The 24,555-nt window shown below is 41.4% G+C and overlaps 1 protein-coding gene across 1 annotated transcript; it reads left to right on the top strand.

Moving 5' to 3' along the window:
* On the top strand, positions 1-24,238 carry LOC311044486 (elongation factor 2). Its single transcript, XM_084056108.1, has 15 exons — positions 1-159; positions 5,776-5,990; positions 9,220-9,401; positions 11,010-11,221; positions 12,235-12,419; positions 12,569-12,674; positions 12,767-12,880; positions 13,277-13,415; positions 15,046-15,241; positions 15,792-16,050; positions 16,873-16,980; positions 18,104-18,457; positions 19,578-19,760; positions 20,979-21,111; positions 23,830-24,238. The coding sequence occupies exons 1-15, from the start codon at positions 157-159 to the stop codon at positions 24,021-24,023; spliced, it is 2,583 nt and encodes an 860-aa protein (XP_083912234.1). The 5' UTR covers positions 1-156; the 3' UTR covers positions 24,024-24,238.
* Positions 24,239-24,555: the final 317 nt, after the last annotated feature.

Below are 24,555 nucleotides of genomic sequence, written 5' to 3' on the forward strand. Positions count from 1 at the left end.
GATCCGCAGCATTAAACCGACACAGTGCGTCATTCTCTCTCTCTTCTCGCCCAGATCCTCCGACGGAGAGGACAGGATCGAGACACACGCACAGACACTACTTCAGCCGGCCGTCGCAACCCGCACTGAGCCGGGCAACAACATCCATCCGCCAAAATGGTAGATCATAGCCTATACATTTTTATTGTGATTGTTTAATATGGATTATGTGATCGATTATCATGTGAATATATGTGATATTATTATGACTTTTATATGTGCGTGTGTGTGTGTGTGTGTGTCTCACAATTGTGGCTATTATAGCACATTTTGTGTTAGCCCTGAAACATGACTGTCATATATTGTATGACAGTCATGACGAAACATCAACCTGGTGTTTGCAGTTTCTCCTCTTTTGACCCGTACATCTACATAAACGTTCAGATTTCAAATATAAAGTGCTTACCTCATGGCCACGGATGTTACAATTATGTACGGGCTCTCAGAAGTACCCGTATCTTCTGTATTGTACAATAAAAAGCATTTTAATCCGATCAGTGGCCATTTTCTCATAGAGTTATAATGTAGCTACTGAGTGCGATACATCTCCCAACCGATAGGGTCGCGCAGTTGAAAGCATGTGGCAAAAATACGAAGAAAATGGCCACCGATCGGGTTAAAATGCTTTTTATTGAACACTACGGAACATACGGGTACGTCTAAGGACCCGTACATAATTGTTACATCCGTGGCCATGAGGTAAGCACTTTATACTTGAAATTTGAACGTTTATGTAGATGTACGGGCCAAAAAGGGAGAAAGTGCAAACACCAGGTTGACGTTTTGCCATGACGGTCGTGACAGAGGACCGTCGTGACGGAGTGATCCATAGCCGTGCGTGCGATGTGTCACAAATATGCCGGCAATGCTATTATAGTAAATTATTTATCAACAGCAGACAACATAATCGTCAATAATAATGCCTGTGTGGATGTAGGCCTACTTTATTACAGAATAATCTAATAACAAGCTTATAATATTGAGTTTATAATGTGGCCTTACTGGCCTATGTTCGAGGCTATTCCACAGCGTGATCAGAGAGGCGCTTGCCGACAAGAACTGATCTACAAGCCCTACTACAGTTGATCTGATCCTGGCTGTCGGCAAACGCCACCGTTAGGTAGCCTATAATATATGATCTAGGCTATTTATATAATATAGGCTATTAGGCCTTATACAAGTGCGTAGCCCTATACTGTAGCTGTCATATAATCCTTGTAGGGGGGTGCAACATATTGCAATAACCTTACTCAATGTTATTAATAGAACGGAACGAACACGCCCACTATAGCCTCAAATGACCCATGAGCCCATGGATTGGACGAGTAGGTCCTGCTTAATATGAATGACAGCAACATGCATGCATAATGCTGCATGTGTAAGCCATGGAAGTCATGTGGGATTTATTCTTATTAGGCCTATTATTAAGCCTATTCATTATTAAGCCTACTATTAGGCCTATATTATTATTATTAATAATGATATTATTTAATATTAATAATGCATAGGGGCCAGGGACCCCCAGGGAGGTCCAAACGGACACTTACAGGTCTTTTACCACGTAGATTTGGGGGTCCCAGAGACAAAACAAAAGGTGTTAGATGGGGAGTTATTGAAATGGAAAGAGGTTGAGAAGCACTTTGCTAGAATGACAGTAGGCCTACAGTATGTGAGGCAGCCATGCAGCCAGTAGCCTATATTTCAGTATATTTCAGAATCGTGCTTGATCACAGTGCATCACTGCACTGCGGCAATGCTTCCATTTAACAGCAGGGCAATGTTTAAAAGACTCTGCGATCTCTGCACCTTCTGACTAATACTCAGTGCAGGAAGAAGAAGTACTGCGAATCTGCGATTATATTTTACTTAAAGGACGACTTCACCCATTTTCAACCTATCTTCATGGTACCATTCTTGTCTACTTGGTCTGTGTGGACAGTTCAGAATCCCGCCTGCCTGTGACATCATCAATGAAATTGCAGGCTATCTATTCATGGGAAGGAACAAAAATTGACATCTTGTTTGAAAATTGAAATGACCAAACCTACCTACCGATGATGTCACTGGTATAGGCGAGTTTCTGAACCAGTAGACCTCCTTTGAGACACAGAGTAGACAAAAATAGTACCATATTATAATGAGCATTAGTGAGGACCAATTACATGAAGATAAGGTTGACAATGGGTGAGGTGGTCCTTTAAGTACAGTACTTGAGTATGGTACTGTACCTATTTACTTTTCACTACCGACAGCAGGGCATTTTTAAAAGGTTCTGCAATCTCTGCATCGTCTTATAGTCAGTGATGGAGAAGAATTACTCAGCAGATTTTAGGCTTTAAGGATTACTTCACCCAATTTCAACCTTATCTTCATATAACTGGTCCTCCTCATTGTAAGATGCCACCATTTCTGTCAACTCACTCTGTTTCCAAGAGAAGGGCTGTGGACAGTTCAGAAACCTGCCTACCAGTGACATCATCGGTGGGCAGCCGATCCGACCAATTATGCTCATATATGGAGATCTCTGTCAGTCCTTGTCCCTTTAATGCCCATATGCAGTATTGAGATCGCTGATGTCATCTGTATATGCCCCGTATATGGGCATGCCCCCTTTTGTGCCCATATATGGAGCTGACTGGTTTGTTTGCACCTGGTGCCATGATGACACATTGAGGTTAGACAACACACTCCATATTTGGGAGTAGCTGCATTGGGAACTCCTTATATGGTTAATTATGGCTGAGTCATAGTGACATGACTCCCTTAAGCCCGTTTTTATATAAAATGCAAGAACAAGAGCTTCTATTATGAGAAAGGCTGGTTTCTATTAGCTTGGAATCCCCACTGATGATGATTGAGTGGTGGAGCAGAACTGTGTTAACATAACAATACAAGACAACAACAAGTTAGTTAATAATTATCACACCCAGTGTGAAGTGGGCGGTGTGTGGTCATCACAACATGACTCACTTTAAAAAAAGGATAAATTACTTTTTTAAAAGTCCATACTGCTATTCATAGGGCTGCACATGTGTCATGTGTTTCGCTAGCCAATCACAGTCCTGAATTTGCAAAGTCAGCCAATCACATTACAGTTAGTGGTGATGACACTAGCTGTGATGTGATTGGCTGATATGAAAAAAGTATCGATTTGCATTAACAATGGAAGGGTTAGGGGGTACACAATGTTTTTGGTCGGTGTCCAAAACTCACTTATAGGGGGCGGCTACACCGCCCCAAAAATAAAAAAAAGTTAGGGGAATCACAGGATGTGAATCCGGGAATGTATACAGAGCCTAATTGTCGCTCAAATAATTGCGATGAATGATTTCATTGCGTTTCTGTCGTTGAACATTGGAACATTCAGGGTTCCCACACATTTTTAACAATGAATTTTCAAAGCTTTTCCATAACTTTTCCAAAGTATTTTACCCCATTTCCAGGACTATAGAAATCATGCAGTGCAACAATGAGACTCTTAAACCGGTGTGCCATCAATGCCCCAAGACGGACTCGAGCGAAGGTGTCACGTGACAAAAAGAACAGATCTACAAGCTAACAACGTATCAAGTAGTACTGCATTTTATCACGTTTTATCTGTCTTTCACGTAATGTTTGACAAAAACAAAAGTATTTCGTTGCTGTCGGGGAGAAACCTCTCATCTACAGTGTCACACAAAAGCACCAAAAGCAGCAGATCTACAAGCTCGAAACGCGTCGCTTGTAGAATCGCTTTTAGAATTTTAATCCTGAAAACTAACAGTTTTGAACATTTTCCAAAACATTTGATTAATTCCAAACCTTTTCCAGGGCTTGGAAAACGTTTTTTCTAATTTCAAAATATTTCCAGGAATTTCATGACCGTGGGAACCCTGAACATTATGAATAGATATTACATTTCTGTTTGGCTTTTAGGATTCGTAAACAAAAGTTGCACAGGGCAGATATGACAGATAACATACATGGGCCTATTTAATAGCTTTATAATTTCAAAAAGCATTAATAGTGGCAATAGCAGATCTACAAGCTCAAAACGTTTTGAGCTTGTAGATCTGCTATTTGCACTATTTCTGAAAAGGTTTGAAAATAAAAATCTCATGGAAATTATTCTGGCGATTAAATGACGATTATGCAAAATACATTTGATTATCTCAAATAATTGCGATTAGGCGATTATGTAATAATTTTGACAGGCCTACTCAGCAGACCTCATCATCACCTTCCACAGCACTCGTATAGGTCCTGGTAAAGAGCTCTCTCCATGCAGACCATTAAGTCACGCCCCCTGCGCTGGCGGGTGTCTCTGGGTTGTAGCAGCACAGTAGAAAGATTTCAGGATGTTCTCTGACACCTTGAATGTCCTCAGCTGCCTGAGGTGGTGCAAGCGCTGCCTTGCTTTCTTTGCCACAGCCTCGGTGTGCATACTCCAAGTCAGGTCCTTGGTGACGTGCACCCCGGGGGACTTGAAGCTGTCCCTCTCCACTGGTTCTCTGTTGATCAGGAGGGTCGTCTAAGACCTTTGCCTCTGCATGCAGAAGTTCATCATTATCTCCTTGGTCTTTCCGGCATTTAGGAACATTTTTTTGTGGCACCAGTGACGCACTGGTGCCACAAAAAACTGTTCCTAAATGCCGGAAATACGTTAAACACACTGCTGGAATATGGGACAAGAGTATTTTTTAGTTCACTCAAGTTCAGTTTAGTTTTGAGTTCACTCAAACCCAAGTGGCAGCTTTGCATCTGAAGTTCATATTTTGTAACAATGGGTTCCAACTTCCAACCATAGACTGTAAAATGAATGGACAAAGGGAGCCCCATTGGTTTCTACAGAAAAAGTGGCTCCTTTGAAGCCAGTATTTCGCTAATTGAAATCCGCCATCTTTGAACTTCTGGTCCCGAAATGAAACCGGAAACGACTGCTATTGGCTACTTTATCATTCATTTTAAAATGATTGGGACCATAGTTTACTAAACGCATATCCTGATGATTTCAAAAAGACTTTAAACTAGCGATTGAAAACATAAAGTGTTTATGAAAATGTTTACCAAGGTAATAAAATCAAGCGTCAAGGCGGCCAAAACCTCATTCACTTCTATTGGGAGTTATTGTATTGCAGCCAGCACTGCCCTGCAGAAGGTGAAATAGCAACATCAGCTGGGCCATTAATAGGAACTGCATGCTGTCAAGGCCACTCCACACCAATGATTCGCCATGCAACTCCTTGCAACATACAACTACTTGAGTTGCATTGACCTTAAAACTGTTTTGTTGCAAGGAGTTGCGACTAGTTGCGTTGGTGCGGTTTGGCCTTAAAGGGATAGTTCACCCAAAAAAGATTTTTTTTCTATCGATTAGTCACCCCATGGAGACTTGAATTCATGGATATTCTTTTGTTTTTCTTGCATTCCTAAGCCAATAATTTGATGACCAGAGGACCGGTAGGCAGCAGTTCCTACACAAAGGAGACTCTTTGTGTCTCCTACCGGAACCGCTGCCGGTCATCAAATTATTGGCTTAGGAATGCGACAAAAACAAAAAAATATCCATGAATTCAAGTCTCCATGGGGTGACTAATCGATCATCATTTTGGGGGTGAACCATCCCTTTAAGAGAACCCGTAAATGAGCTTCAATTCCAGCACCGGGGGTTTGCCCATAGGTTCCAACATAATACTTGTTTGGGGATGCCGGGTAGAAAGTGGTTAGTAAGTAGAGTTGTGCCCTTCTTCTTCTCAGGTGAACTTTACAGTCGACCAGATCCGAGAGATCATGGACAAGAAGTTCAACATCAGGAACATGTCCGTGATCGCTCACGTGGACCACGGCAAGTCCACCCTCACCGACTCCCTGGTCAGCAAGGCCGGCATCATCGCCTCGGCCCGGGCGGGGGATACCCGCTTCACCGACACCCGGAAAGACGAGCAGGAGAGGTGCATCACCATCAAGTCCACGTAAGCGCGCTTTTAAAAAATGGTCATCACACCTGATGATGGTGCACTTCATGGTGTCAGTGGTGGAAAGTAACTAAGTGCATTTACTCAAGTACGGTACTTAAGTACAAGTTTGAGGTATTCTTTTACAATTTTCAACACTTTCACTTCAACTCCACTACATCTCAGAGGCAAATATTGTCCTTTTTACTCCACTACAATAATTCGAAACCTTTAGTTATGAGTTACTTTGTAGATATGGATTATTATGACAAAATATGCATTAACCACTTCAGCCCTTTGGCTATTTGAAAATAGCCGATCTACAAGCTCACAACGCGTCGCATCGTTACGTTTTGTGAGGTTGAAAACTTGTGAAATGGGACATTCTGAATAATGAGTACTTTTACTTTTGGTACTTTAGTATAACATTTTAATAACAGACTTTTACTTGTAAAAGAGTATTACTACATTGTAGTATTGATACTTTTACTTAAGTAAAAAATATGAGAACTTCTTCCATCACTGCATGGTGTCCATTAGGGCTGGACGATATTGACAAAATCAAACATCACAATATGTTTGACCAAATACCTCCATATCGACATTGTGATGATAATATCGTATCGTGACGATTATATCCATTTCAATATTTTGTTTTCAAAATGAGAAAAAATAGCATCTATAAGCTCGAGCTTGTAGATCAGTTATTGATTTAAAAAATATATATTTTGTGATTAAAACCAGAAAAGACAACACTAAATCCCAGATGATATCTAGGGCTCTATTTTCGGTCGAAGATCCTATACCCACTATTTGGGGATTTAGCATTGCGCAAGGGGCGTTCCCGTGCAAAAGTTTCTTCGGACACCAGCCTTATCCCTAAAACACCTGCGCTACCCGTTACATTATGCATAGGTGTGGTTTGGGCGTTACTATAATAAAACCATCACCGTGCCAAATGCCATTGCCTTTAAGAGAAGACTGCGCAAGCCATTATCCCCAATGCAATCTTATGCTATCTCCCTCTCTGCCGTAAGAGAGACGTTGTCTTGGAATAAAATTATACCATACACACCCGACATTTGCTTCATACGCTCTAGCCTTTGATTGCATTTAAATAAAACCATATTTCATAGACATAAGTATCACCTACATGTTACTGATTATAGAGAATGTTATGTTATTGTAATCCATTAATTATTTCCTGCACAATGGATGAATAAAACTGTGTGTAATTTTTTGGAGAGCATGGCATCGTGTGCAGCACAAATTGTCTTCTTTGAATAGACTATCATCTTATATAAACACAATTGACACAAGGAATTGACACTCACTTCTGCTGATTATAGGAAAATTAGAATCACAGAGATTCGTTGAGAATCAGGAGAGAGGGAGACCTCGAATGTTGTGCCGTTGTGCGCCTGACTGGCCCGACTCTCGACATGTCCAGTGCAGGCGCGCTCTACCAAACGAATTTGACATAGCGGGTGGTTCTAGAATCCACTATGCGCTTTCCAAACGTGTGTGGGCAAGATAGCAATTTTGGAGTTCCCTTTCGGAGTCAGCATAATGAATAGAGGATATAGTGGCCGCAAGATACCGCTTAGGGACAGTGCCAGCCCCCATGTGCATAATTCACGGGTATAGCGGATACTGCGAACGGGTAAGACACTGGTGAAAATAGGGCCTCTAGTCTCATACACTTACTTGCTTGTACTTATCACAATTATACTTTAATTTAGATATATTGCCCAGCCCTAGTGTCCATGTTCCTTCAAAGAAATGTAGAACATTGCTAGGCTACAGTAAAACGATAAATGAAAAAAAGAAATACAACAAATAATTCACTGTACTAGATGTTATTTTAATTGTATTCCGCAAAGAAACAAAGGTATCTATATTAAGTTTGTATTCCAGTAATTCCTAACAGTTTTTACTGGGACTCTAATTCTCCACTGAACATTAACTAGTTGTCGCTATGTTGACCGGGGTTCTGTACTTGATCTGTTCCTTTTCCCCTCAACACCAAATCTCTTCGTCAAAATTAGCAGATCTTTAAGCAATGCATTTAGACCTTGAAGATCTGCAATGTTTGTTGAATGTTCGTCCCCATAATAGGGATGCTAGGGTTCATGGGGTTAAAGGTTTTGCTGTAAGTGAAGTTAAAGCGAACAGCAAATGCATTTTCAGATGGGTTACAAAATGTATCCAATCAGGAGAGAGAACCTCACAAAGAGCATTTATCAGCTTGTCTTCCACTTCCAATCTTGTCTGCTCATCTAGTTATCGCAATTTGCATTTTCTGTTTACTAAGAGCTTGAGAGAGAGCTTTAAGAGAAAGCTTTAAGAACTATATTACGACAGGAAGTGTGTGTCACAGTCTCAGCCATTTGATCATGTGACCTTTTCTCTGGGAACGTACTGGAAACTTGCATGCAAGTGTTGGTTGTTGCACTGCTGCCAGCTGCCCTGTGCCCTGGACGTGACGTCCCTTGCATCCGGTGTGCCAGAAACCGGTAGTTTTGCAGTAATAGCCAACAGTGGTCGAAAGTAATTAAAGGGATATTTCACTTTCAAATAAAACAAACATTAGAAAAATATATTTAAAACATTTTGAAAATTTTGAAAAATCACGGAAGGACATTCTAATGCGTGAGGGGGCCACGATTTGTCCATTACTTTTTTCATTTATTTTTCATATTTATTTTTTATGTTTATTTTATTTGAAAGTGAAATATTCCTTTAAGTAGGCTACATGTACTCAAGTACTGTACTTAAGTTACATTTTGAGATACTTTTACTTTACTTGAGTATGTCCATTTTTCAATTCTTCATAACTTTAATTAAATTTAAATAGGCTACTAGTTACTTTGCAGATTTAGATTATTATTACAAAACATACATTAACCATATTATTCCTCCATACTCGAAAATAACTTGTAGAGCGGTTATTTCCAAAAGATTTTGACATGTTTTGAAAATGTTTGAAAAACTTGTGAAGTGGGACATTCTACATAATGAGTACTTTTACTTGTGGTATTTTAAATATATTTTGATGCCAGCACTTTTGAACTTTTACTCACAGACTATCTCTACATTGTCGTATTTGTTACTTTTTAGTAAAAAAAAAAATCAGAGTTCTTCTTCCACCACTGACAGCCACAACGTGCCTCCACCAGTGAACTCCAGTGAACTGAAAGGCTGTTATGTCATTGTGTCGCCCCCCTCCTCCTCCTCCCCCTTGCAGCGCAATCTCTCTGTACTATGAGCTCGAAGAAAATGACTTGGCCTTCATCAAACAGCACAAGGACGGCCACGGCTTTCTCATAAACTTGATTGACTCACCCGGTCACGTCGATTTCTCGTCCGAGGTGACGGCTGCCCTGCGGGTCACAGACGGGGCGCTTGTAGTTGTAGACTGTGTCTCAGGTACGGTGGTAACAGCGAGCGCTGGGCCGCTATGCACTACACGCTGCAGGCCACATCGCTACACGCTGCTGTGTGTGCTGTAGTAGTCATATTTGTAACGCTTCCAGAATTCAGCTTTGGCTTGCAAACATAAGACATACAGTTACTATACAGGCTACTGAAAGACCAGCTGAAATGAAACAATTACGTTAGCTTGTTTTTCCACACTTTTTAGAGTAAATCTGTGCTCATAATTGGGACATGTAAAACATTTAAAAGTCAATAAAGGTTTGATTTGAATTACTTCCTGTCAAACAAAAACATTGTTTTCAACCAATAGTATGATGACAAGCACCATTAGAGCTTGTAGATCTGGAAGGGCAGTGTTACACCGTTGAATACTATCAAAAAGTATAGTATTCAGTCGGCTCAATGTGTTTCGCTGACTGGTTCAGGCAGTGAACAGACCCGCCCCCACCGCTCCCATCGCTGTGATTGGCTGAGAAGCACCCAGCTCCCGTTCCACTAGGAAATGCGTCATGATAATGGTGCCCGAAACGCCATTGCAGCTGGTCTTGAAACTCGAGCAACAATGCACAAACACAGCTCCATGGTATGGAGACACACTGGAACATGTTTAGCGGCTGTGTTAATAACAGGGTCTGGGGGCACATGCATGCTTGAGTGCAAGGGGACTTAGGGCTGCAACTATCGAGTATTTTCTTTTTTTTCTAATATATATATTTTTTTAAACCTGTTGCCTATAATAACATACCCAAAATAGGTATTGATTATTCATCGATTATTTTTTAACAATCAATTACATTTGACTTTTGACTGTTGCACTCCAAATATTTGATCTGTGAGTTATTATCAGGGAGGAAGGCATAGAATGCTATTGAGAAGGACAGTATGCCGTTAAGTTGGGTTATTTCTTGTTTTTCTTTTAGTATATATTCTGTTTATGCTAACCCGGAAAGTTTATTATAAAATACACATGAAAACCCCATTGGACTCCATGCTGCATGTGCATTATTTGTCTGGTAACTGTCCATAGTAGTAGGCTATTACAGCTTGGATTATTCCAGTGTACATTACTACATGATTTTGCGTTGCACAGTAGTTATATGTTGTGTTTGTTTGTATGTTTCTGTTATATATATATATCTTCTTTTTTAAAGAAAGAAAAATGATTCTTGTATGTTGTACAAACTGTGTATGCATTTGCATATTCATGTATTAGCTTGTTCTATTAACAACAGTATATGCTTATAATATATACTGTGCATACAGTATATGTAAATATATATATATATATATATATATATATATATATATATATATATATATATATATATATATATATATATATATATATATATATATATATATATATACTGTATACTTATAATTTTCCCTCTGTTCCATCCTATTGTTCACGGTAAAATCCTCAGTGTTCATTTATCCACTTGTGACTCTGAGAGGGTAAGAATGCAACCAAATGGACCCATTTGTACCGTCTCAGAGTTCAATTAACACCGAGGACATCTTACAGTGTTCCATTCCAGACCTGACCTAACACAGCGACCTTGCGGTGGCATTCTGTTTGCTCATTGGCTTTCTTTTTAGGCGTGTGCGTCCAGACGGAGACGGTGCTGCGGCAGGCCATCGCCGAGCGGATCAAACCGGTCCTGATGATGAACAAGATGGACCGGGCGCTGCTGGAGCTGCAGCTGGAGCCGGACGCGCTCTTCCAGACCTTCCAGCGCATTGTGGAGAACGTCAACGTCATCATCTGCACCTACGGAGAGTCGGAGACGGGCCCCATGGGCAACATCATGGTCAGTGACGCACAGTGGTGGGAAAAGTACTCAAATGTTTGACTTAAGTAAAAGTGTCAATACTGCAATGTAGAAGTACTCTGTTACAAGTTAAAGTCCGGAATTCAAGTAGTAAAAGTAAAAGTACAAGAGTATTGGTATCAAAATGCACTTAAAGTACAAAAAGTTAAAGTACTAAAATGTTTGAAATAGCAGATCTACAAGCTCACAACGCGTCGCGATGCGACACCTTGTGAGCTTGTAGATAAAATAGGGATACAGTGGTTAATGCATGTTTTATAATGTAATAATTCATATCTGCAAAGTAACTAGTAACTAAAGTCTTCAAATAATTGCAGTGGAGTAAAAAGTACAATATTTGCCTCTGAGATGTTGTGAAGTAGAAGTAAAAGTATAGACAATTGGAAATACTCCAGTAAAGTAAAAGTACCTCAAAATTGTACTTAAAGGAGAATTTTGGACTAAGGTTTTTTTTTACCTTTTATATGACATTATGATATCTTAGGATGAATGGTATAGTAGAACATTTTCATAACTCCATCCCGGGTCCGCCACAGCTTAAAACGTGCGGCAATAGGCCTTGCGCTAGATCGCGTATTTTAATAGCTTTTTTTTTTGGGGTGAGATCTGATGTTCATAGTGACAGAACACTATGCAACCAAAAAAAAAACCTTAGTCTCGCTAGACGAGATCGAAATCTCGAGATTTCGATCTTGTCTAGCGAGACTTTTTTTTGTTTACAGTGTTCTGTCACTATGAACGTCAGATCTAAAAAAATAAATAAAAATAAATAAAAAAAATAGCAGATCTACAAGCTCATATACTGTCATAACGCGGCACTCGGTGCTGCGTTATGAGCTTGTATATCTGCTATTTTTTAATAGCCAATAAATATTTATAAATAAATAAATACATATTTGGAGTTCGCTACAGCAGTGGAGCTGCTGTTAATGTTGTTGATGCGTACTGTAGCCAGTGAGGTGGGATGTTGATCATTTTCTATCTCTCTGCAGTTGGATCCAGTGGTGGGGACTGTTGGTTTTGGCTCAGGGCTCCACGGCTGGGCGTTCACTCTCAAGCAGTTTGCTGAAATGTACGTGGCCAAGTTCGCAGCTAAGGCTGATAAGAAGGCGCCGCTGCCACCACTCGAGCGCGCCAAGAAGGTCGAGGAGATGATGAAGAAGCTGTGGGGAGACAAGTGAGTGTGTGTGTGTGTGTGTGTGTGTGTGTGTGTGTGTGTGTCTGTGTGTGTGTTTCTGACATGTACGGTAGGCCATATACACACTGAGATTGCACAGATGAACAGGTAGAAGTGTCACTAATTGAGGAGTGATGCCATTTGTCCAGGTACTTTGATCCAGCGACTGGTAAATTCAGCAAGACGGCCACTAACGCAGAGGGCGCCAAGCTCCCGAGAACATTCTGCCAACTTGTGCTGGACCCCATTTTCAAGGTTCACAGTCAATTATTATTATTATTATTTTTTGTTTGGTCAGCGCATGTCAAAGGTATGTATCTTTAACTATTGGCTCTGATATTTACCAGGTTTTCGACGCCATCATGAACTTCAACAAAGAAGAGACACAGAAGCTGATTCAGAAGCTGGACGTGAAGCTGGACGCCGACGACAAAGAGAAAGAAGGCAAACCCCTTCTGAAGGTGCTTGTCCCATGAGTTACGCCAGTTGCCACCCCCGAAGAGTTCGCATTTAACCTCAAATTAAATTGTTTTACGCATATTATTGTATACCTTTTTGGCAGATTAATCAGATTTTAGATCTGGGTTATTCAATCTCGATCCACATCCATTTACAGTTGACGTGTGACACACATTGGTGAATCTGGTGTCCCTATTTTGGGGATTTATAGGGAATCATTTTAAGACATTTTATTACAAATATTATGTTATTTTAAAAAATCGCAATAATACTGTAGATTTGGTGTAGAGTTGGGGGGGGGGGGGGCATAGTATAGAGCCCTGGGGGACCCCGATCAGCTAAGCATATAGGGTTTATAAGAGGTTGACTGCGTATGTTTTTTGCTGCTTGCACCTCAGGCGGTGATGCGCCGCTGGCTGCCAGCAGGGGACGCTCTACTCCAGATGATCACCATCCACCTCCCATCCCCAGTGACGGCACAGAAGTACCGCTGTGAGCTGCTGTACGAGGGGCCCGGAGACGACGAGGCGGCAATGGGTGCGTTATTTACATACTATAGACATACTATAGCTAGCTACTATAAAATACTGCACAGAATTTACAGTGCCCATATTGCTCTTTGCTGTTTTACTTATCAGGCATGTTGAAATAGTATGAATGTTTATTATTGATTTAATTTGTTTCGGACGTCTTATGTCAGTATGTCAGTAAAACAGTGAAAAACTAAAAAAAATCACCAATTTGATCCAAGCCAGGACAACAAAAAGTGGGGAAAAAAACAAACAACTTAAATTACTGGAGAGGCAAACTGAGCTGTATCCGTTATATGCTCTGCAGACTAGCAATCCACCCAAGATGCTCCCGTGTATAATTTAATGGTAACTAGATTCTACCAAGCCCCGCCCTGCCTGCCTTGTGTTTGGCTGAATGCAAGAACAAATGCAGGGGACGGTGTCACATTCTAATACAGCCTGAAACCCCATTCCAGCACCTGCCCCGGTGACTGGGAATCTACAAGTTACAAGCATAACATACATTTCTTCATCATGCTGTTGAACCTGTGTTCATTTTGTCGACTAAAACTATGGCGAAAAATGTTCATCCGCTACCTTTGTTCACTGACGAAAACAAAATATAAACAAAATAAAAACTAAGCTCACAAAGCGTCACAGACGCTTGTAGATCAGCTAATTTCGGCACACAGCTAAGTGTAAATCAGGCATTACGACGCCGCCAAGGCCTGCCAAAATACATTTTAGTCGACTAAGTGAATTGTAGATTTAGTTGACAAACATCTTATGATATTTAAGTCAACTAAAACTAGACTAAAAGTAAAACATTTCAGCTGACTAAAATATTCCTAAAACTAAATGGAATTTTATTGAAAAGACTGTTAGGCAACTCAAAATAGCAAAACAGCATTGGCCACGCCTCCAGGTCTTAAGTTAAGAGCAAGATAGGGCCCTATGACTAAAACTAAATCTAAAAAAAAAATAATCTAAAATTAACACTGTGTTGAACTTAAACCTATGGGGGGGAAAGATAGTCTGCCAGAGGCTGGTCTGTGACAGACTTGATCTAGTCATTGTTTTCAAAGATGGAATCATAATTTCTGTGTTATTAACAGTGGTGGAAAAAGTACTCAAATGTTTTACTTAAGCAAAAGTATCAATACTGCATGGTAGAACTACTCTGTAGTTGCAAGTAAAAGTCCAGAATTCAAAATGTACTTGAGTAAAAGCATAAAAGTATTGGCATCAAAGTGTCCCATTTCAAGTTTTCAAATGTATAAAAATCTTTTGAAGCAGATCTACAAGCTCACATTGTGAGCTTGTAGATCTACAAGCTCACATTGTGAGCTTTTAGATCTGCTATTTTCAAATGGACGAAACGTATATATGGCTGAACTGGTTATATGTTTTGTAATAATAATCAAAATCTACAAAGTAACTAGTAACTTAAGTTTTCAAATAATTGTAGTGGAGTAAAAGTATAACATTGGCCTCTGCGATGTAGTGGAGCAGAAGTAAAAGTATTGGAAATTGGAAATACTCAAGTAAAGTACAATTACCTAAAAATTGTACTTAAGTACAGTACTTGAGCACTTGTACTTGGTTACTTTCCACCACTGGTTATTAGTAATAACAATGTCTTTACCTGTCGTCAGGAATCAAGAGCTGTGACCCCAAAGCTCCCCTCATGATGTACATCTCCAAGATGGTGCCTACCACCGACAAGGGACGCTTCTACGCGTTCGGCCGCGTTTTCTCCGGCGTGGTGTCCACAGGGCAGAAGGTCCGCATCATGGGCCCCAACTACTCGCCTGGAAAGAAGGACGACCTCTATCTGAAACCCATTCAGAGGTTTGTCCAGCTCAAACTGACCTTACCACTTAAAGGAGCACTACGTCCATTTTCAACCTGATCTTCGTATAATTGGCCCTCGGTAATGCTCATTATAAGATGGCACCATTGCTGTCTACTCACTCTGTGTTCTCATTGGTGGGCTGTGGAGAGTTCAGAAACCGGCCTACCAACAATGACGTCATCGATGGGGAATCCAAGCTAATGGAAACTTCAGCCTTTCTCTTCATGGAAAGTTAGCATGCTGAAATGAGAAGCCATTGCTCTTGCATAAAAAAAACCCTGCCTACCGATGATGTCATTGGTAGACAGGTTTCTGAACTGTCCACTGTCCTCCTCTGCGACACAGAGTGAGTAGACAGAAATGGTATCATCTTATAATGAGCATTAGTGAGGACCAATGCCATGAGGATAGGTTGAAAATGGGTGAAGTGGCCCTTGAAGCCCTGTTTTATGGTTCGTTCTACAACAGTTTTGCACAAAAAATATTTGCCAAAATAGCTTATATCCGGTATTGTTTTTGCACCCTCCTACATTGTCGTTCCCACAGGACGATCCTGATGATGGGACGCTACACGGAGCCCATCGAGGACGTTCCCTGTGGAAACATCGTGGGCCTGGTGGGCGTGGACCAGTATCTGGTGAAGACGGGCACCATCTCCACCTTCGAGCACGCTCACAACATGCGCGTGATGAAGTTCAGCGTCAGCCCCGTGGTCAGGGTGGCCGTGGAGGCCAAGAACCCCGCAGACCTGCCCAAGCTGGTGGAGGGCCTCAAGCGCCTGGCCAAGTCAGACCCCATGGTTCAGGTAGGCATGGAGATGCCTGAAGTACACTGTACACTTTTTTAACTTAACCCATTCAATCCGGGGACGCATCTGTGTCATTTTAGATTCCTTTGGGCTATTCAAAAATAGCAGATCTACGAGCTCATAGCGCGGCACAGAGTGCCGCGCTATGAGCTCGTAGATCTGATATTTTTGAAAAATCATGAACATTTGTGCAAATATTAGATTATTTTCTTTTTTAAGCAGACATTTGTAACTCAAATCTTTGCTTCTGGAGATCCCTGGAATTAAATGTTTTACAAATGTTCGCTTTAAAAAACACATATTCAAAGATTTAAAAAAAATAGCAGATCTACGAGCTTGTACTGTATATCTGCTATTTTTGAATAGCCAAAGAAATCTAAAATGACAGATGCGTCCCCGGATTGAAAGGGTTAAAACTGTGGTTCCCAAACAGGGGCGTCCCCAAATTATTTTGGGGCGAACATTCTGTGACAATAGCCAACCTACAAAGTTTGTCTGTCATTAAATGTTTTGAGGAATTGAGTACAAAGGACCCCAGTGGAAACAAGCCATAGGCTTTCTTGGGTTTAAAATCCTCTTAGCAGACCTTGTATTGAAATGTACTTTCCTGTGTTTTTTTTTTTTTATAAACTGCTATATCAATCGGTATACTGTTAGACCCCTGGGGCAGGGGTAGTCCGGTCCAAGTATACTGTATAGTGGGAAGCAATTTAAATTTACAACAGAATCTGCAATAAAATCGTTCAGAGCAAATCATTCAGTATTTTTCATTTGGGTGTTTTGTTAACAGTAACATCCTTGTGATTTTGTGTCCAACAGTGTATCATTGAAGAGTCGGGGGAGCACATCGTGGCTGGAGCTGGAGAGCTGCACCTGGAGATCTGTTTGAAGGATCTGGAGGAGGACCATGCAGGAATCCCCCTGAAGGTATGCAGTGTGTGCATCCTTAGAATCAATTGATTTCCACACTTTTAATCGATTCTGAAAATACTCGACAGGACCCGAGACTCGTACGGGTCCCGATCCGTGTTTTAGCATAATCACTCGGACTCCGGGTCGGTTCCAGTTCTATTGTCTCGGACCTCGCGTCTGTTTATCATTCGGTATAATACCAGAGTTGATCCGAAAAGACCCGTTCTTAGCGCTGATCGGTTGAGAAAAGCATGAAGTGCTACAATGATTACACTGACCGGGAATCAGATTACTATATTATTACACGGGGGAACAAAGTTAAGCTGGGAATGCTGTCAGTTCAGTGAGAGTGGAGAGCGCACAGACATAGAGCGCATCAAACTATACCTCCATGGAATCAAAATGCGCACGTTGCGTGTGCCATCATGGACTGACATCTAGCCTGTTAGAAAGGCACTTTGTCGGGTCCATAAAATAATAGGTCGGGTCTGTGATGTCTCAGAAAACAAATCAGATCTCGGAACGAAGCTCACGGGTCCGGGACCGTCATTTGAAAAAGAAAATCACAGGTCCATTAGGGTTCGGGTCTGTCATTTTGGACCCATGAAGAGCTCTACTCTGTACCAATATATAACATGGCCATGTATTATGCTGAAAATCTGTCATATCGTCTCTGTCGGGTGGAAACCTCATATGTCCAAAACTGTTACTTTTCAGGATTCTAATTCAAAAGTAGCAGATCTACAAGCTAGGAACGCGTCGCTTCGCGCCGCGTTTCTAGCTTGTTTATCTTCCACTTTTGATGCTTTCGTGTGACGCTGTAGTATGTGATCAAGTAGAGCATTCATTTACGAAAAAACACAAAAAAGTTTGAATATGGAGATAAGAGGTTTCTGCCCGACAGCGACGATATCTTGGTGTTGTTTGACTTTTCAGGATTCAAATTCAAAAGTAGCAAAAGCAGCTGATCTACAAGCTCAATTCGCGCCGCGTTTCGAGCTTGCAGATCCGCTACTTTTGTGTGATGCTGTAATATGATCAAGTAGAGCATTAATTTACAAAAAAACACAAACAGTTTGAATTCGGAGATAAGAGTTTCTGCCCCAACGGCAACGATATTTTGGCGTTTGTTTGACAGAAATCGGACCCTGTGGTGTCCTACCGCGAGACCGTGACCGAGGAGTCCAACCAGGTGTGCTTGTCCAAGTCTCCCAACAAGCACAACCGCCTGTTCATGAAGGCGCGTCCCTTCCCGGACGGCCTGGCCGAGGACGTGGACAAAGGCGACGTGAGCTCCCGCCAGGAGCTCAAGACGAGAGCGCGCTACCTGGCCGAGAAGTACGAGTGGGAGGTGACGGAGGCCCGCAAGATCTGGTGCTTCGGGCCCGACGGCACGGGACCCAACATGGTCATTGACGTGTCCAAGGGCGTGCAGTACCTGAACGAGATCAAGGACAGCGTGGTGGCCGGCTTCCAGTGGGCCACCAAGGAGGTCAGTGCCCTGTCCACAGTGCTGGAAGAAGTGTTTTATTTACTAGGACTTTTTTTTTTTACGTGAACGAGCCCATTTTCAACCGTATCTTCATATACTTGGTCCTCCTCACTAGTGCTCATTATTATGAAATGGCACAATTTCCGTCTACTCACTCTCCGTGTCTCATTGGTGGCAAATAGAAACTACAAATAACCACCGTGCTCTGACGCCTCTGGTGCGATATCCTCTTAGATCAACAGCATTTATAAAGGTCACACTGACGATGGCTGGATAGTCGAAACGTTTGTTCATTTGACACGTGAGAAATAATAAGAGGAAACTCACTCTTGCCACTGTGCGACCCATTACCTTTATCAATAGAAACTACAGCCTTTCTATTCCTGGACATTTTGAATGCTGAAATAGAAGCCATTGATGTTGCATGGAAAAAAAAAAGTTTGAAATCTTGTTTGAAAAGACCAAAACTGAATACAGATGATGTCACTGATTGGCAGGTTTCTAAACTATCCACAGCCCACCTCTGAGATGAGTAGACAGAGATGGTGCCATTTTATAACGAGCATTAGTGAGGACCAATTATAAGAAAATCGGTTGAAAATCGCTTTAAATAAAAGTAGCAATAGCACAATGTAGAATAACTTTATACAGTAAAAGATCTGTATTATAATTGTACTTGAGTGAAAGCACAAAAGCATCGGCATCAAAAGATACTTACAGCAACCAAATTAAAACTTTTGGAAATATGTCAAAATAGCGATACGACGTGTTGTGAACTGTGAACTGTGATTGCCTAGTGTAGAGTGGATCTTAAGAAGCCTGGAAACCAGACAAATCTGCCAGTGCAAAAACAAACAAAAGAAATAGCTGGCTTAACATGCTTAAGTGCATGTTTTTTATTAACAATCTAAATCTGCAAAGTGACTATTAAGTAAAGTTTTCAAATAAATGCAGTGGTGCAAAAAGAACAGTAAGTTTAAAGTATCAAAACATTGAAATGCTATATATACACCTCAAAATTGTACAGTCCTTAAATGTACCTAGTTACTTTACACCACTCATAGTCGCTGACTCTTACTGAAACTGATGAAAGTGTTGTTCCTTCCCTGCCCACCGTCAGGGCACCCTGTGCGAGGAGAACATGAGGGGCGTCCGTTTCGACATCCATGACGTCACCCTCCATGCGGACGCCATCCACAGAGGGGGCGGGCAGATCATTCCCACCGCACGACGTGTTCTCTACGCCTCCGTGCTCACCGCACAGCCCAGGCTCATGGAGCCCGTCTACCTGGTGGAGATCCAGGTACCCAGAATGCATCAGCCACTTAAACCCTCTAAACCAGTGCTTCTCAAAACATTTTCATGTCAAGGACCCCCAAAATGACACTTGTTATCCCGCGAACTCCCATTTGAAAAATCTATGCCAGGGACCCCCATAAAAGAAGATCTTTACGGCTCTAGCAGTGATTCTTAACCATTTTAATTCAAGCACCCCCAGTTTGACATGCATTATTAGGCTACAGACCCCCACTTAATGGCATTTCATTACCAAATGGAACCTAACGGGTCCATTTGGTTCCATTTGTACATTCTCTGAGTTACAGACCCATAAGGGTCCATTTGGTTCCTAACTATCCATCATTTAGCTGGGGACCCCTCAAGGACCCCTGGGGGTCCCCGGACCCCACTTTGAGAACCACTGCTCTATACTCCTGAGTTGCAACTGTACGTACTTAACACTAATTTCACGAACTAATTTCACGAAACGATACGATACGATATTTGGCTCACAACTTCGATACGATTTCGATACGATACGATACGCACTTTTTTTATTATGAAAATAAATGGGGGAGAAAAAAAGGAAATGCAAACAAATAATTCTGTTTTTGCATTATTCAGACATGCAAACTTGTAGCTTTTCAGCCGTTTTGAATCCAAATAGGGCAATAGTGTGACACCTGACCCGAAAAAAACCAACATGTTGTCACCCTTTTCACCTCGGGGCTGTTTGCATGCCTGATTATTTTGATTGGTGTAAAAAAAAAAAAAAAAAAAAACGATATCAAAACGATATTTTTTTTTTCCAAAACGATACATATCGTCGCGAAAACGTATCGCGATATATCGCGGGACGATATATCGGCACACCCCTAGTACTTATGTATGCTCTTTTTCACTCACCAAATCACTGCACCCAAAAAAAAGCAGATCTCACAACCCAAACTGGTTCTCAATGTGGCGTCCCCAGCTAAATAGCTATGAACCAAATTGTTATTAACCAAAACTTAGGGGTCTGTAACTCCGCCAGTGTACAAATCGAACCAAATGGACCCGTTTGGTACACTGTCGCAGTTGGAGTAACACTTAGGATGTCACAGTGTAGTTTGGGGTCCCAGATATGAACCATTATATCAAATAATCCGTGGGGGCTATTGCATATCGAACCGGGGCTCCTAGAGATGAAACGGTTTGAGAAACACTGTCCTAAAATGTCTCCTAAATGGTGTCATTGTGACAGTGTCCGGAACAAGTGGTGGGAGGAATCTACGGTGTGCTGAACAGGAAGAGGGGACACGTGTTTGAAGAGTGTCAGGTCACCGGAACGCCCATCTTTATAGTGAAAGCATACCTCCCTGTCAATGAATCCTTTGGTAAGTTCACAAACTTGTTCATATTACCATTGGAAAATACAGCTGTCATTGCGAGATTGTCCATTGATAGCCTGTCAACACCTGACAGTCTTAAAGGATGACTTCACCCATTTTCAACCCATCTTCATATAATTGGTCCTCACTAATGCTCTTGATAATATACCATTTTTGACAACTCACTCTGTGTCTCAGAGGAGAGCTGTGGACAGTTCAGAAACCCGCCTACCAGTTTCATCATAGATGGAGACAGAGTACAAGCTAATAGAAACTGCAGGCTTTCTGTTCCTGGAAAGTTAGCATGCTCTAATAGAAGCCATTTTAATAATGCAATAACAAATACAAAAATATAGCTGCAAGCAGCGATAATACGGGGCCAGGGATTGCAGAGAGAAGAAAGAAAGAAGCAATGATAAGTAATATGCACAATAAGCCATAGAAACATAGAAGACTGAACTCGAGAGAAAGAAGACCATGCAATTAACAAATGAGCATTTTAAACCCATAACCCTAACCTCAGTAAAACTATGCCTTCCCCTAACTTCAAGAAATACTATGCGTAAGCCTACGAATGCCAAATCATGATCACCTCAACACATCGTCGGGGACGGTGATCGAACCGGTGACCTCTGGACTACAAGGCTGCCTTTCTTCTCATTGAGCTAGAGATATGATAGCCCTGGTAGTGTCTGTTGATATTTATAACTCATTCCGTCCCTGACGGACCAGTCCTCTGTTTTGCTAACTACTCTAGATCTATAGGTTTGAACCGGCAACCTTGTGAGGCACACGCTTAAGCTAGAAGCCATTGGACCAACAGACCTGACCTGGTGAATGAAGAGAGAGAGAGAGAGAGAGAGAGAGAGAGAGAGAGAGAGAGAGAGAGAGAGATAGAGAGAGACTAATGAGGAGTGAGTGAGGGCAGGTGTGATTATGGATTGAGAGGGAATGACAGCAGGTGAGGCGGGTAGATCCAATCCATGGGAATAGGCCAGGTGGACTGTTGCTCACTTTCTACAAGAACATAATTATGTCAGAAAATTGACAAACAAATATTGTTAAGCATTTCATATTATATCTAACAATTGCACATGTATTCACTGATACAGTCATGCTGTGTGCAATGCAACTTTAAGAAAGCCTGCATCAAGTGAGGCTTGAACTGGCAATCTTGGTGTTGTGAGGCATTCGTTTAAGGGAGAAGCCATTGGACCAACAGACAGAAAATGTGAAAAAAGACATCAAACAGATGATACAGTTTCACGCAAATAGCTGAAAAATCCTGGGTTTAAGTGTTTTTCAAACTGCTCAAAATTGCGGACAATCTAAGGGCGGAGCTTACTGGTCAACGTGATAGATGTGTTCCTCATGAGTCAAGGCACATGTGTAAGCAGGTTTAATGGCTGTCGGCCAAACGAGGCATGACTTTTGCCTGTTTAAAGTTTGCATTTTCAAAAAAATGCTATAGCGCTCCCCTTTGACCAATTGGAGTAAGATTGGTTTCAGTGATATTTGGAATGACCCGCTACATTACCGCAAAGTTTCAAAGAAATGTGAGTCTGCATGTATGTGTTAGGGGTAGATGAATAATTGTCATAAAACTGCAATATTCATTGGCTCATTAAAGCTTAATTTTTTCACTTAAAAAAAATCCGCTCCCTATTTTATGTCGGCATAGGTCCAAAGTTCATGTGTAAAAAGTTTCATGCAAATTGCTCAAAAATCCCAGGATTCCATAGATTTTAACAGTTTTTCATATAATTCAAAATGGTGGGAGATCTAAAGGTCAGAGGTCAAAAGTCAGAGTGTGAAAGTTGTTCATCATGAGTAGACGCATGTGTGTATGTAAGTTTTATTGCTGTAGGTCAAACAGGGCATGAGTTGTACCTGTTCAAAGTTGGCATTTTCAATTGAGTGCTATAGCGCCACCTTTGGACGAAAGATTGTGAGAATTATTTCTTGATAGTTTTTCATTACCATCTACCATATGGCCGAGTTTCGTAAAAATCGTATGCACGGTTAAGCCAGAACTGCAGAAAGTGACAGAATAATGCCAATATCAAAACGGGTCCATGCTGGAAGCCTGGCCCCGTAAAAACATGCCTGACGATGATGTCACTGGTAGGCGGGTTTCTGAAGTGTCCACAGCCCCCATGTTTTTTTTTTTACCATTTTATCAGAAACTTAAGTTATGGTAGTTATAATTTGCTGTTCCGCTGAGCTTATAATGCATTATGAGCAGCACTTATAATACTTCATAAACCTTGTTATAAGTTATGCATAATTAACATTTATTACGAGTGGTATGAAGCCTTGTAAATGCATTATAAATGTGATTATAAAGAATTATAGACCCGACCTTTAAGTAAAGTGTTACCTTTACCGTCTTTCAAACTGCTACAGAGAAAGCCTGCATACATTCACTTATTTTAGATATTTTTGAGAGCTTTTTCAGCCTTTGGTAGTACCAGTGGAGATTGACAGGAAACATGGAGAGAGAGAGACGGGGAGTGACACTCAGCAAAGGTCGTCGGGATCGGGATTTGAACCCGTGACACGCTGTTGGGCTGTAATAGAGCCTATATGTGGTATGCGCCTGGACCGCTAGGCCAGCGGGGTGCCCCAAGAAGATTTTAACTTTGACCTTGTATCTGTGTTGTTGTGACAATAAATTTGATTGATCGATTGATTGATTAATATCTTGTCTTTTTCGTCCGGCAGGTTTCACAGCAGACCTGCGGTCCAACACGGGGGGCCAGGCGTTCCCTCAGTGCGTGTTCGACCACTGGCAGGTCCTGCCAGGCGACCCCTTCGACGAGAAGACCCGGCCCGCCGAGGTGGTGGCCGAAACCCGCAAACGCAAGGGCCTCAAGGAAGGCGTCCCCGCCCTCGATAACTACCTGGACAAACTGTAGCTGCTTTCTGGACGGCTTCCAAGTGCAACTGGTCACTTGCTGACCATGCAATACGTACAAAACATAACATGTAAAATAACACCTACACGTGGGTATCACAGTGGCAGAAGGGATGAAGTTTGTAGATAGTGGAAAGAATCAATATACATTTGTAATAGTCCTTCCAGTGCCAAGTTGATTCTAACAGCAAATAAAGTATAGCACGTTGTACTGTGTTTGATGTGGTGGCAAATTTATACAATTTATTTGGGTTACGGTGTCGGGACATAAACCTCCATATTTCAACTTATGTTATTCTGTAAAGTAGGCCCTGCTTCATCATACAAGAGTTTCATGTAAAAAAAAAAAGTAAAGAAATTGCCGATCTACAAGCTCACAATGTTGTGAGTATGTAGATCAGCTATTTCAAATATTTTGAAAGTGAAAATGTGTCTGTTGGGTCCATTGGAATACTGGTTATGTTTTGAACATAGGTTTCCAGCCACGATAGAATCAAAATCAAGGCAACACTACAGAAGCCCCTTGAATCAAT

This window comes from Gymnoscopelus microlampas (assembly GCF_963454915.1).
Source record: "Gymnoscopelus microlampas genome assembly, chromosome: 4".
Lineage (NCBI taxonomy): Eukaryota > Metazoa > Chordata > Actinopteri > Myctophiformes > Myctophidae > Gymnoscopelus > Gymnoscopelus microlampas.

Excerpts from the sequence above, each read along its gene's own strand:
- LOC311044486 (XM_084056108.1), top strand. Across the intron at positions 12,675-12,766 it reads TGCTGGACCCCATTTTCAAG|GTTTTCGACGCCATCATGAA; the intron begins GTTCACAGTCAA and ends GATATTTACCAG. Across the intron at positions 16,981-18,103 it reads ATGCAGGAATCCCCCTGAAG|AAATCGGACCCTGTGGTGTC; the intron begins GTATGCAGTGTG and ends TTTGTTTGACAG.